This window comes from Dipodomys merriami, unplaced genomic scaffold (genome assembly GCF_024711535.1).
Source record: "Dipodomys merriami isolate MVZ:Mamm:240054 unplaced genomic scaffold, mDipMer1.0.p SCAF_3, whole genome shotgun sequence".
Lineage (NCBI taxonomy): Eukaryota > Metazoa > Chordata > Mammalia > Rodentia > Heteromyidae > Dipodomys > Dipodomys merriami.
This window is the reverse complement of record NW_027204492.1, coordinates 4,302,432-4,316,972: the sequence shown is the minus strand read 5'-3', so window position 1 is coordinate 4,316,972 and position 14,541 is coordinate 4,302,432. Positions and strand designations below refer to the sequence as shown.

The 14,541-nt window shown below is 46.2% G+C and overlaps 1 protein-coding gene across 1 annotated transcript; it reads left to right on the top strand.

Annotated features, from left to right (window-relative positions):
• Positions 1–269: 269 nt before the first annotated feature.
• On the top strand, positions 270–2,453 carry LOC138839723 (heat shock transcription factor, X-linked member 4-like). Its single transcript, XM_070039301.1, has 3 exons — positions 270–311; positions 452–853; positions 1,845–2,453. The coding sequence occupies exons 2-3, from the start codon at positions 512–514 to the stop codon at positions 2,451–2,453; spliced, it is 951 nt and encodes a 316-aa protein (XP_069895402.1). The 5' UTR covers positions 270–311; positions 452–511.
• Positions 2,454–14,541: the final 12,088 nt, after the last annotated feature.

Genomic DNA, 14,541 nt, shown 5'->3' with positions numbered 1-14,541 from the left:
AGGACCAGGCCCTAAAACCTTGACATGCCTGTCAGGAGACAAGAGAATTCTCAGGTAATTTCACCTACTGATATGTAGACTTTGAGATAAGAAAGGTCTTTGAGTCCACTGCCCTTATCTCTTCCCTACATTTGAGTAGGGCACCCTGTCCAGATTCTGGCTCACCCCTGTTTGTGACACTACATGACACACAATGAGAATGATGATGTCAATGGGAGGTTGTCCCAGCAATGGCACTGATCCTCCCACTTGGCAGACATATCTTTGGGGCAGCCCATCAGGACAGAAGACATTTTTGATTTGCTACAAAAGTGAGTAACATTGTAGGGAACACAATGTACCTGGTGCGTGTGTAGTTCCATGTGGCTTAATCAGGGAACCACAGGAGCTAAGCAGGATCCACCAGTTGGTGAGCAGATACCAAATGATGTCCCATTAAATTCTTTACCAGATCCTAATGTGCAATTAAGAGAGCCTATGGACGAACCTGGTAACCAAGACATGATACGTGATGAAGATAAAAAATGAAGAGAACTTACAAGCGATAGAGGAAGATCAAGCTGCAGAAAATTCTGAAGGGAATATTGATTTCAATGGGCTCTCATTTCCTAGAAAGCTCTGGAATGTAGTGGAGTGCAGGTCATTTAACTCTGTGTACTGGAATGATGAAGGAGACAAAGTGGTAATCGAGGCAGATTATTTTCAGAGGGAAATTCTTCACCGAATAGGTGCAGAAAAGATCTTCAATGAAGACAACTTGAGCAGTTTTTTTCAACAGCTTAATCGTCATGGATTCAGAAAGATACACCCTTATGAACCTGTAGCTCAGTCTCATGTGAGCCAAAGAATAATGGTAAGTTAGAAAGTATATCTGTTTCTTGCTTCCTCTGTGATAAAAATATCTTCATAGGCACCCAGCTGAATGATATACTATAAGTACAAGGGTTTGTTTCCAAGGACAATTCTTTTTTTTTTTTCAAACTAAAAAGCTTTATTGACATTTAACATAGATGGCATACATTGAATCCATTATAAGTTTATAGTTTGAGTGTTTTATTAAGTTTATATACTTGTGCAACCAGTACAGCAATCCAGATTTAGAACATTTCCAGCATCCCAAATGATTCCCTTGCAATTTCTACCCCAGGTCTAGCCCATACATCAGTGATGTACCTTCTCCCTGTAAAGATTTACATTCCTATCCACTTTGTCTAAATTGGCTCATACAACAATGTGTGTTGTAATGGTGGTTTTTCTTAAAATTTTTTATTGTAAAGATACTATACAGAGGGTTACAGTTACATGAGTAAGGTAATGAGTACACTTCTTATTGAGCATTGTTACACCCTCCATTGTTTTCCCCCTACCATCCCTTCCCTCCCTACCTTCCCCGAGGTTCTTTTTTTAAAATTGTGATTGATTACATAATTTCCCAAATTTCACAGTATTGTGGAATAATGATGCTCATTTAAAGTCACAAGTTCATTCTAACTTTCCTGGAGCAAATTGTTCAAGGACAATTCTTTTAAGAGGAGGTATTAGTTGCTGAAAGAAGAATGGAAATACCTTGAAAGTACACACTTTGATACTAAGATTCACCCCCCCACACACACACACCCTTAGACATGATCTACAGGCAAGAAGAAATAGTGAGAGGTCAGGTAATGTCCTATACATGTACTGCCATGTCAAACTAGGAAACCTTTCTCTTTAGTGAGCTCATGCTGTAGGGCATGAGTGTGACCATCAATTAAGACTCATGTTCTGCATTTCAAAACGTGATTTTGAAGAGTATAATGAATATTTCATTCTAGAATGTTCTACAATGTTTCTTTTTATTTCAGACATACCGAAACTCAAATTTTCAGAGAGATAAACCAGAGCTCCTTGACAACATACAGAAAGATCTTAGAAATTCCAGTCTACGAGGGACATGCATACCAATCCCACTCAAAAACCCTGCTGGGCAGGTAGCTTATATGCCAAATCCGAAGAGAAGGAAGTTGCTACCAACCAGAAGCTCCCCACGATTCCATCATAAAGCAAACAACAAAAATAAGGAAGCAAAGAGAGAAGTCGCCAGTGGCACGGGATCCCGAGATGGCCAGCTACTTCAAATCTGCAGTGTATGGGCTATGCGTAGTTTCCCTAGACGGTTTCCGAGAAATCAAACAGCTCAGGAGCAGGAAGAGAATGAGGAAGTCCCATCTAGGGATGTTGCAGTTTCAAGCCAAGGCACTTCTGAAATGGAAGGTGCAGAGTTTTCCAGCATGGACCCAGGGGACCCGGATGGTAGGTTCGTGATGCACATGTACAACAGTTACTTTGATGTGCTGATGTCCACCCTCTCAAAAGTTTCCACAACGGAAACTGCTGAAGACGCAGACCAAGAGGGTCCTGCAGACTACAAGTTTGTAGTCTGTGAACAATGCCATGATAATCCACCTATCTGATTACCTAACTGAAGAACAGGAAAATCAATATGCTCAAAATATGGAGCCATGTTATGTGAATAAAGTAACAACTAAATCCTCCTGTTGATAAAGGATCGACATTAGATTCACGAATCAGTGTTGCATTGCATTTTTCTTATCGTTCATATATTGTTGGGGTCTATTGCTTCTCTTTCATGTCTTTAATTTCAGTGGCTTCATTTTGAGGATTGGCAAAGGATTCTGCATGGCATTCTTCAGGGAAAGCCAATGAAGTTCGGGTACCCTGCCCTTTGTCGGATGGTAAGAAGAGAAAAGAGGCTGGTCCTCAGTAGGGTGGCATCTCAAAATAGGTATCTTCAAATAGGAGATTGCTTCAAGGGACATTTCTAGAAAGCTTGGGATTACCATCCAAAAGGTACTACCAAATACTCTGTGGGCCTGCAAGCTGCCCATCCTGCAAGGAATGGACCACTACTGCCTCCTCATTCACGAGAGACAGGCCATTCCAAAACACCTTGGTACTGTGGTGGAGGGAGGTGGGGATTCTTAGAGATAATAGTCCCTAGAAAAGGTTTTCTTGATTTCAGACAAAACGAGTAAAAGGTTGTTGAAAGATTAGCAGCCACACTTCCAGAAACTCCCTGAGTGTGAACACAGATGTGTGTCACATCACAGTCCTTAAGGGTGAAAGCCAATGGGCTGCACGTTTCCTCAACCTAGCCCAGGTCACCTGACATCGCACCGACCTCAAGAGTTCCCAGCTTCTACTTGACACCCTTCTCCACCATAGGATAAATACAAGGGGCTGGGATAGTTTGGGTCCATCCTGTGGATCTCATAGCCTAGGAGGAGACAGAAAGAGAAAGCCACAGGGAGGATAGTGGGCAGTGAGTGATTTGAGAGAGGTCACTGACCCTGGAAGCACAGAGGAGAAAGGGCCCCCTTCATAGATGGGACATTGCAGCCAAGCCACTGGATTTAGTAGAGTGACAGTCTCAGCTCTGCTACTTTGCCTGCCTGTCCTACACCAGCCCCACCCATCCTCTCGGCACCCAAAGGCTGCGGGCGCAGATCTGCTCGGTTCCTACCCCAGAGCTTCTAGGCACACCTCCTTGGTCTCTACCAGAGCTCATGACTTGGACCAAGTGTGATTCCCACTTGGACCCATCGGTGTCACAGACGTAGGACCTCATGCATCACCACGGTAAATAAATCCCCCCTCCAACTCTACCAGTAGGTGACTGCCTGCCCCTAAGTATGTGCCCCAACTCATCCAGCTCACACCTCTCTTTCTCCTAATCATGACCTGTATCATCCAGCATGATTCCCAGAATTTCCAGTGTGTCCACAACCAGCATCCCAGCCCCACGCCATGCTGCTTGCTGTCTTAGCCAGCAGCACTCTGTGCACAGTCCATCTTCCCGTGTCCTGCAACTAGGAGCTTGCCTGCTACAACAGTTGTAGGGCAATCACAGTGCCCATGGGTCTAAGAGAGGCAGATCATGTCACTCCTCTGCTAAAACCTCCCAAGGCCTCCTGATTAACAGGGATAAATTCAACCCTTCTGATGAAAGCCATCGGGGTCCCTTGTGATCTGACTGTTTCCTCTCCTCCTCACCCCAGCAAAACCCTGCAGCCACACAGACCTTGCTTCCACCTTTGGAACCAACTTTGTTCCTGACTGTTGGCCTTTGAAGGGGGAGGGTAAGAGGCTACATCGTGTCACTTACAATTCCTGTCCAAGTGTGCATCCCTAGTACCTCACAGTGAGACCTGATACAGAGATACAGTCTGTTTCCAATGTAATAGCATGGAACAAAGTCATTAGGATGGCCCACATCCAATATTGCTGACATCTGAGTAAAAGTATGGAACTTAGAGACAGACATGCACACAAGCTAACTACTATGAGAAGATGAAGGCACAGCTAAATGAATATGATGCTTCACAGATCACAATGTGCCAATGACTGCCAGCCAATCAGCAGACACTAGAAATGGGACATGACAGAGTCTTTCTCTCTGTCACAGAAGAGCAGTCCTCACCAATACATTACCTTCATATTTGCCCTTCAGAAATGAAGGGCAAAAAAAAGTTTCATTTGGTAGATATAAACATGTCTAATCAAGGCCAGCAAGGCAATGCGTGAGTGCTCCTTTCATGCCATAGGCATAAGCTGATCCCCATGCATGTCCACCTGGAGTGCCCCCATTTTCCCATCAAACAGCACAGCAAGCTACATCTGCATGTGCCTTATTTGTTCACTGTCTGTGTTGATGTAACCACTGCTCCACCCAAGGCCACTTGCACCTTGTTGCTACTGTCTGCTACTAGAAATGACATTGTCACTGACACTGTTTGTCTGAAGACATGTTGAAGAGGATGTCCAGGTCCAATGGCAGGCCCATCTAAGCTACTGGCATGTGGCAGCAGCAGATCTCCCACAGACACCTGCCATGTACATTCCAGGGCCAAAGGTGCTCTTTCCTCACAGACCTCAAGGTCCTGAGAGTCATCATTCTACTTGAAGTGACAAAGGATTACCTTTGTCCTTGGATGTGGATTACTTGTGGTGTAAGTTTATGCCTCTCCTAGGCCTAGCCACTTTTTCTACTGGGAGATCTGACCAGAAGAGATTTGCCTACTTCCCATTACTCAGCTTCTTAGCTCACCCAAATCTGGCCAAGGTTTTGGGAGGGGCAATGTGGGGCTTCAAAGGATGGGATAGGGATGGCCACGGGTTACCTGAGAAGCTGCAAGGGCGGAGGCCAACTGGGCAGTGTGATTTTCAGTGGAGAAAGTCTGAGTTTGGATGAAGATAGCATGGGGAGGGTTTCAGGTGGACCAGGGCAGAGCTTCAGTGGTTGAGGTTTGGGATTAGAGAGGGAAGGCCTGGGCAACAAGGAGTAGGCTAGTTAGGAGGAAGATTTACCGTGGAGCTGGGCATGATTTCCAGGGAGGAGGAAGTGTGTGGCGAGGTTTTGAAAAGAAAAGGGTAGGATTTCGAGGGAAGAGGCCTAGTTGGGGAGAAGTGAAAATTCAAGGAAGAAGCAGCGTGGTGGTGTATGGGTGTCTGTGGGACGGATCTGTAAGTATTGAGTACAACCAGGGCTCCACAGCAGGTGTAGGAAAGAGGTGGCTGCCGCTCCTCACCTACAGGTGTGGGTCAGGTCCTTGTAGGAGCTGAGTGGGGGCCTGGAAATATCGCGAGGCAAATGCAGACCGAGTGTCTGAGAGCCAGGAGGAGGGTCTCATGAAAAACACAAGGAGCTCACCTCGGTAGAATGTATTGGGTGAAGGAGCTGTGCAGGAACAGTGAGACTTGGGAGAAAGATGGCGGTTGGCGCTGGGTGAGGGTGTGAGGGGTAGGGCTTAGGCAGTGAAGTTCTGAACAAGAGGCAGATGACTAACTGTCTGTTGGTGCGTAGTTGAAAAGAAGCTGCATGCTGGGTCCTGTGTGAAGAATTGCATTTTGCCCAAAGAGCTAGATTCTCACAGCACATGGCTGCTACCAGAGAATCCTATGGTGGCCATACATAGGGGATCCAACCTTATTTCCCCAACTGTTCTGCTCTAGTGGGCATACTAGAAGTGAGATGCACATCCCAACATTCTCCCTAGCTGAGAGAGGAAACAGGAGAGGCCAGGTCGGTCATCTAGTCAGGAGGTCAAGTCTTTTGCTGTAGGAAGAGGTCTTGTAAGAACCACCTTGGCAAGTTGCATGTACGATGGGGGTGATATTGGGCTAACCCCTGTGAGAAGGACCAGAATGTCTGTCTTGATTTTCATTACAAACAATGGAGCAGCACAAACCTTGGGAATGAGCTGATTTCTGACATCTAGGTTGTATTCTTTTCACTGTTTCTCTGTCAGTCTCACTGAGTGGACCCTTTCTGAGAGTTGTGTCACCACCTCCAGTCATCTATTGGAGAGTCTCCTTCTCCTGCATGAGCAGATTCCCTCCCACTTCCAAATGTAGAGACTGTTCATGAGCATCTAGAGCACACAGGACATGGGCAGCCACTGCAAACATGTGGGTTCTTCTAGGACCCCTGCTTCTGCCCCATGTCAGGAGTGAGTGCGTATCTGTCGTTCACAGGTCTGCCTTCCTCTGCAGACCACCCTTGCATCCACCTTGTGCAGCACACTTTTCTTTTAAGAAGCCCTTGCCATTTCCAAGTTCTGTTCTTTGAATCAAGCCATTGTGTCCTTTGCCAAGGCCACAGCCCTCGCTCATGCTTCCTCTACTTCCCATTGCCGGGGAGCAGCCTGCCTGCTTACTGCCCACACAAAAGGCCTTCAGAGCCTTGACGGTGTATGTCAGACCATCCTCTGCCATCCACGTTTGCTTGCCCTCCTCATTGTGCATAGCTGTCTCTGGAAGATTGTTGTTACTGTGTCTCCAGGTGCTCAGCACCTTGGTTCCTCTGGCTGAGTACTATCCTAGACATGTGGGTCTGCAGACTGTGAGTTCTCTGTGACTTCTCTACTCTGAGCCTTTTGTACATTTCTCTTTTCTTCCCCTATCTCCCTAGGTTCCTTGCCGAATGCCTTGCTTCTTTGACCCAGAGGCCCAGGACATAGGAGCATTTGCAATTACTCCTCTCCCATGGTTTGGTTGCTCACACATTAAGGACACTTTCATCCAGATTCATAAAAGTCTTTCTAAATTCTTCCTGGTCAGTCTTCTTTCTATTCTGAGCTGTGCCTTTTCCCATCAAGTTAACTTGTGTTGTGTGTATGTGGCTTGATAGGAGACTTTCTTGATAAGTGAGTACTAAATCTTCCCTGGGTATTTGAGTTTCAGATACCTCAACCCTCTCCTACAAACAGGTTTCTTTCTCCTGTCTTTGTAGAGCACTGTTGGACTCAGTAGGGTCCTAGGAGCTCAGAACTGTAAGTAACCTGAAGGTCCTAGAACATCCACTGCCCCTCCCTCTGGAGGTCATGATCCTTACTTCTGATGAGCATTACCACAGGGCAAAGCTCTGATGTGTTCTATACTCTGTCCATTAGAGATTGACCTCTTCTCAGACATTGGCTCCTCTAGCTTTTTTTAGTTCCTATACACACGTAGGGGTCATATGAACACACAGTAAATTCCTGCTGGAAACCATCTGGGTGGCCTATAAATCTATAATGATAGTGGGCATTCCTTATTCTGCCAAAGTGTTCCCAATTTTCTCCCATTTCTTGATTCAGGGTAGTCTTGTATCCCAGATTCACCATCTTGTTCATATCTCCTTTCTGCTCAGCACAGCCTTGGTGGTGTCCCTTTCAACATGACCTGGATCATGAGCTGCTACCCTGAAAGTACATTTGTGTCTGGTTTGGTCTTCATGACAGACTACATGGAAAAGAGGAATCTGCACACCAGTCACCCCGCAGACATGAGAGACATATGTGAACTCCTACAGGTAGGTGTGGTGCATGGGATACAGACTATGGAAGAACAGACTTGGAGCAATGTAAATTTCTGCAAACTTCTGACACAAAACTCTTGTACCAATTTGTGATATGGGCAACAAAGACCATGCTTCCATGTTTCCTTGTCTGGGGCCACTTCAATCAGCCTATGTTTCCTCTCCTACTTCTCCTCTTCCTTTTTATCTGGTCTCAGGGCTTGAACTCAGGGCCTGAGAGAGTTCCTGGACCTCTCTTTTATGCTCAAGGCTGGCATCATATCACTGGAGTCATAACACCACTTCTGAATTTTTGATATTTCACCCAAGATAAGAGTCTCGGGAAAATTGCCGTGAGGCCTGGCTTCTAGCCTAGATCCTTACATCTCTGCCTCCTGTATAGCTAGGATTACAGGTATGAGCCACCAGTGTTTAGCTCCTCCCTTCTCCTCTCTTAGTGTCAAGGGGTCACGACACATGTGCTGAGGGAGGGTCTCTAATGTCATGCCCTGGCCTAGTGATCCTCTGGCTCAGCTTAATTGTGCCCTTGATTCAGATGGCAAGAGGTCACTAGAGGAGAATTTCTCAGCCCATAACTGTGAGTTCCAGGCATGAATTGTCACAGTGTGCATTCTGCATAAAACGCATTCAGCCACTGGTCTACCAGCACACACACTGTAGCAACTTTACAAAGTACAGAGAAGTGTGTAAGAATCAGAAACAAAAAACTGTTATATAGTCATTCTCAATGGGAAAATATGTATAAATGTGACACAATTCTTGTGTTTTTTATGCCATTTTGTTTGTCCCACTGAGTGCTTGCTATCTCACATTCATTTTTGTTTTTTTTTCTCTGACATTTCCTTTATTTGAAAAAAATATTGTCAAGGTGATGTACAGAGAGCTTACAGTTTCATAAGTAAGGTAGTGATTGCATTTCTTGTCTAACACATTCACGCTTCCCTCATTTTTCTCCCTTTCCTTCCTCCTAACCCCCCCCCCCAAGTGGTACCAGTCATCTCCAACATATTGCCTTGTGAGTATCGCTGTTGCATTGGTTCCCCCTTTGTCCTTTGTCTCACCATTTTGTTGTTCCCCTTCCCTTCCTTAATTCAGATAAACGTATATATAATACCCAGGGTACCAAAATTGAACACAGTGACAACAGGGGATAAACCACACAGGGAAAAACACAAAAGAAAAAAGAAATTATGTGTTTGCCCACATTCTGAGAGATTCCGTACAAAATTAGTGGAATATCCCCCTACTGATACAACCCATTGTGGCATATATTGAATTGCAACCTCTTTCACTCAGACCAACAGGCAAGTCCTCAGTGAAAGAAACATCTCACTATGAATCCCAAGCATCTGTTGGATAGACATATAAGCACAGGAGGGCTCTCTGCAGGAAGCATGAGAAGGAGGTAATTGACACTCCATGTATACATGTCACACAGCATACTATGTGTGCTGGCTCTCTTGTGCCTTACTGATTCCCTGTGTTTAGTGAGATGGCACACAACCACAGGATGTTCAGTGATAAGGCAACACAGCCACCATGCCAGCATCCCTTTGCCTTGCGAGAACCACCACGTTCCCTGGGGACTGGCTACCTCTCTAGTCAATAGGTTCCAGTTCTGAAAACTGGGTCAGGGGCAGATACTGAAAGGAGGATGAGTGAGGTTGAATGTGGCTGCCCTCAGCTTCACACTGATCCATCATTGCTCTCTGACTGCCCATGTTGAGCCACACCCATGGTACTTAAGTATTTATTTTGCATCCAGGGGCCTGTGTGGCTTGGGCATCACCTACTGGCATCAGTAGACAACTCCTAGTGCTAACTCCATGGCTGGCCTAGTGCCACCTTGCTACAGGATATAGGCAGGTGAGCCTGGTGAGCCTGGCTGTGTTACAGAATCGTGTGCGACCAGAATAGCCCCTCCCCGCCTCTGAGAGCATGACGGGTGGGAGATGCTAGTGTCCACCCTGCAGCAGGCTCATGACACTGTGCATTGCTGCATGAATCCTTTGCACCCTTGCAGGAGCACGGTCCCTTAGAGCACTTGTAGCCACACCTATTCAATCTACTTCCAGCAGGACATTTTCGTGAGCCTTGCCAGGCTTCCCTTTCTGTTGCCACATGGTGGATGGTAGGGTCAGGCATCTTGTCTTCATACTGGGGAAAGGAAAAGCCCCACCTCTCAGGTGGAGCAGGGGAGGGGGGGAAGGGGGAGGGGCAGGGCACTCAGCTGATAGGTTATTGAATCTGTCAGTCCAGTGCCTGGGACTGGGAAGTTCCTGTGGACCTGCCCCCTGCCGGACCAGCAAAGGTGCCATTATGGCCATGTATCTCCATGATCCTGTCCTGTATCCTGTCTCCTGACTCATCTCTGGCCATCATGGTGTCTCGATTCAGCTCTCCATTGGAGCTGAATTGGTTTATTGGTATTGTTTTTATTCTTTCCTCTCTGGCCTATTTCTGTGTTATGTGTATTTGGGGGCTACAGGCCTTTCTAACAACTGGCTGTCTGAGGCCTGCTAACTGTGAAATAAAGCCTCTAATAGTCCATCTTCTAAAATGTGGCTTCTGGGATAATTCACCTTACAACACTGTCTACAGTGGTACTGAGGGCTGTGTGGTGCTGCTCAGCATGGACTATTGCTATTTTCAGGCTTTAAGGCTCCATCCTCCAGGCAGTTAGACCACTCCAATGGACCTTGCCCAGGCATGAAGTTCTCTTTTCCAGCAGGGAACCATAGGTCCCTTATCCCTCACTCTCTGGAGCCCATGATGTGGCATCCTGTAGTCCCATCCCAGTCCCATGGCTTCAGGTACATGCTGTCCTGTGTCTCCATGAGTTCTATTCCTTTTCTCCTCTACCAGGCCCAAATTACCCTGCCTACTCTGAGGTCACTCTGGTCAAGGCAGTGTGACCGTATCACCATCAATTCCTATTTCTTCTGGCTGTTGTCTGCAAGGAGTACCCACACCTGGGATGGCCGGTCTCCTTCACTGGCGGGCAGACAAATGGCAAATGAGGGCAGTTTCTGGGACAGTGTGTGGAAACACTTGGGTACAAGTTTCTCCCTCAGGAGTGAGGTGGGTGAACCAGTATTCCTGAGAAGGGATGAGTTCCCATGATAGGGTCAGACATTTGTGAAGCATCACAAAAAAGTATTTACTTATGGTCCTGGTCCATATGTTTTTTCTGTGACCACAATTCAGGTGTTCTCCAGGCATGATGTAACTGTGTTGGTTGAGTATCCTGCTGTCTTTGATTGTCAGCTTCTTGTAAAACTCTGGCTTTGCTTTATTTACAGATTCTTCCCCTTAAATTGGTCAGAGAGGGGAATTAGGACGAGTGTTTACATTCTGTCTCCAGTCTCTCGTTTCCTCAGCCTCTCAGTATTCCCCCGTGGAACCTCAGAGCTCAGTGCTGTAGTCATCACAGTCCAATTTCACTGTCCTTACATCTGTTACTTCTACTCATTACACGTTTGGAGAGCCACACCAGCCTGGAGCTTGCTCTCCACAGGCTGGCCCTCTCAGGCAAAGATCTAGCACTAAAATGCTAGCATCTGTGTATCTACCTTGTACCTGACCCTGTTACCTTGCCACCTACAAGCCCTCATGGGATCCTCATCATCTGATGGACAGATGCTGGATTGAGGAAGGGAGATCCTGCATGAAGACTTCCCTACCTTGCCCATGGTAGGCCATGCAGTCTATACTGATAAAGTGGAGGAACTGATGACCAGAATGGATGCCCTGGAGAGCAGGTATGGGCTGGGCAGCACCAGGCCTGGGCTAGCGACTGTTTGTCATGCAAGAAATCCACCCTTTGCTCTACAGCAGGCTTCTAGGAGGTAATTGAACTGCCTTGGTACAGTAAACAACAACCTGGGTGCTAAAGGGGGTGTGCTTCCATGACATATGTACATGGGCCATCTAATGTTCTGCTGTCATGAGCTTGAAAAGTGCCTGCAAGGAAAGGGCAGACCTGACTAGAAGGCATCAGCCTGGCCTCAGAGAGAGGTCAACACACATGGTCCAGAAAGGGCTTCCTGGAGTCATACATACACTCACCTCACTGGACTGCAAGGGGCAGTTGCCCAGCTGACCTTTGAAACATGGACGCTGGGTCCAGGCCACCAAAGGTAAATCAACAAGCAGAGAAAGGAACTGCTACCTCTGGGTGAGGGGCTGGAAGGCTCCCAAAGGAGAGATCAAGTGGCCAAGAGGATCTGGTCATGTGGGAGATCTTCGAGTGGATCCAGAGAGGGTTACTTACATACATCACAGGACCAAGAGGGTTTGTGGCTAGATCACACACCTTTGGGGAGTGAGATGGTGGTGGAGAAGGCCATGAAAATGGGTGAGGCTGACCTCAGGAGAGCGGGTAAAGAATATGGCCTATCCCTTCTGCAAGTTGCCAGGTCTGCACTGGGTTCATTGTGAGCATTTGTGCCTCTATTGGCCTGGAAGTGTGGATCAAACAGAGGAGAAGGGACACAAACAGGAAAGAATGTCATTAAGCAGCTGCCCCAGGAAGCTCAGGAGCAGCCTTCCACACCTGTGTGGCTCATCCCTTCAGCATGCTCGCATCTTTCCCTTCTCACCACTGCTCTATTCCTCTGCTCTATCCCCAGGGCTGCCTGTCTCATTCTTCTAGCTCATGAGGAGGGGTACAATATTTTGTTCCTGACTTTACAGGGAAGTGTGGAGAGATAAAATGAGGTGGCTTGGTTATGAGATTTTGAGGGATAGGGGAGATAACTGTGCTGGCTCTGAAAATCTTCCAGTCCTCCTGCTCCATGTACAGCTGGACCTGAGCTGTGCAGCACTGTGGCTGCTGCCGGTAACCCCCCAGATTTAGGGGTCAAGTGGACTGGTCCAGGGGAGTTCCATTTGCCTGAGCTGTGGCTACACCAAATACCGGGCTGTGTTGTGTTGTGTGGACCTTGCACTCACTGCTTGCAGACCTGCTGCATGTGATGGAAAGGAGTTGGTGAAAGAGGGTGGCCTTGGCATGTCATCTTGCCCTGCTGGAAGGTTTCCAAATGATGCTTGGAGAAAGCTTTAGGAAAGGAGTCTCCTTGATGGGCAATATGAACTGGGGATTGCCCATGGTCTTGTGCTGATTTATTCTTCATTGTGCCTTTGGGTGGCTGTTACACATGTTTTCTTGAAGTGAAGGGAGAAGGTATTCACAAACAAGACTATCCTGTGTCTTCCATCATAGGTTACATACAGCGCTAGAGCAGTGTGAGAGTAAAATGGGGTGCTTAAGAGTACTAGGGAGATGCGTTTTATAATATCCTTTCTTCTGTCTTTCCTCTAACCAATCCTGTCTTCTCTGTTTCCAATTTTCCCCTGTCATATCACTTAGGAAGGCAAATACGGAATGGTAGATGTCATGACAGAAATTCCCTATGCCTAGTATAATGAAAATATAACAGCATTCTTTTCATTTCCCAAGTATTAGGATGGAAACTTTCATTTGGATTTTGTGGGTTTTTCTCCTGCTAGGCCAGGCATTACCAAGTTAGGGGAAGTTGGGGCAAAATATGCAGTACAAAGGTTTGGGTGGGACTAATGTAAAGCTCAACAAAAATAAGCAAGAGGTTCTATGAGAGCCTAAGTAGAAAGCTTCTCCCAGCTTCCTGGGTGACAAAGAGTTTGGCAGAGACAGATGGATACCTTCCTAAGCAAAGATGCAGATCTCCTGAGTTAGATTCCATGGAAAGAAGAAAGGGGAGACGAGGAGTGAGCATGGGGCAGAATGATAGCTGTAGTTTTGGGGAACAGCCCTACCTGAAATGTAAGACTCAAGCTGACAATCAGGGAATCATCTAAGGATTCCATGGTGTATAAGGAGCTTCAGAGTAGTTACTGATTTCACCCCTGAAACATTTTCCTTATCCTCAGGACTAGAAGAATGTCTACAGACAACTCCTCCAAAACAACAGTAGTTGTGCCTGTGAAGCAGTGGTGGTTACAACCCTGAGAAATATCTTGGGATGAGTGCACAGTTCATATTCTTTCCTTATTGTGATATTGCACATATAAAACTCTATAGTTCCATTCTAAGAGTGTAATTCAGTGGCATTAAATGTTTTTACCTTGTTGTGCTATCACCATCCCCAGGACGAAATCTTCTGAGTAACAGCTCAAGGTCAATGGTTGGATGTGCACCCCAAGAAGTAGAGTGTCAGGAGAGCAAGTAATCCTAGCAATCAGGGGAGGAGAAGGAAGGAAAAGAAAAGCAGTAGGAGTGTGGAGTGTACCATTGAAAGCAGGAAATGTTACTATGAATCAGAAAAACACATTTGAAATATATTCAAAGAAAATAAGGAAAAGGAATGAGAAGGAAAACAAGAGGAGCACATAGCATATCATAGCATCCTAAATAAGATGAAGCCTGCAAAAGGTCAGGGTGTTGAGCACAATTTGCCACAATCCATAATAGATAATTCTTAGTTCTCAAGCTGCTATTCCTCTGTTCACATTTTCAGTGTATTCTGTCTGAGCTTGACACATAAAGCAATTTGTACTCCACTTAACCAATATGAAAAACAAACAAGAATTGGATATAAGACAAATTTTCCAATTAATGGCTTTGAACAGTTATCCTTAGATCTCTATCTCTTGTGTAGTGAGGATGACAAGTGTGTGCCACTGGCACTGGGGTAATTTTTCCA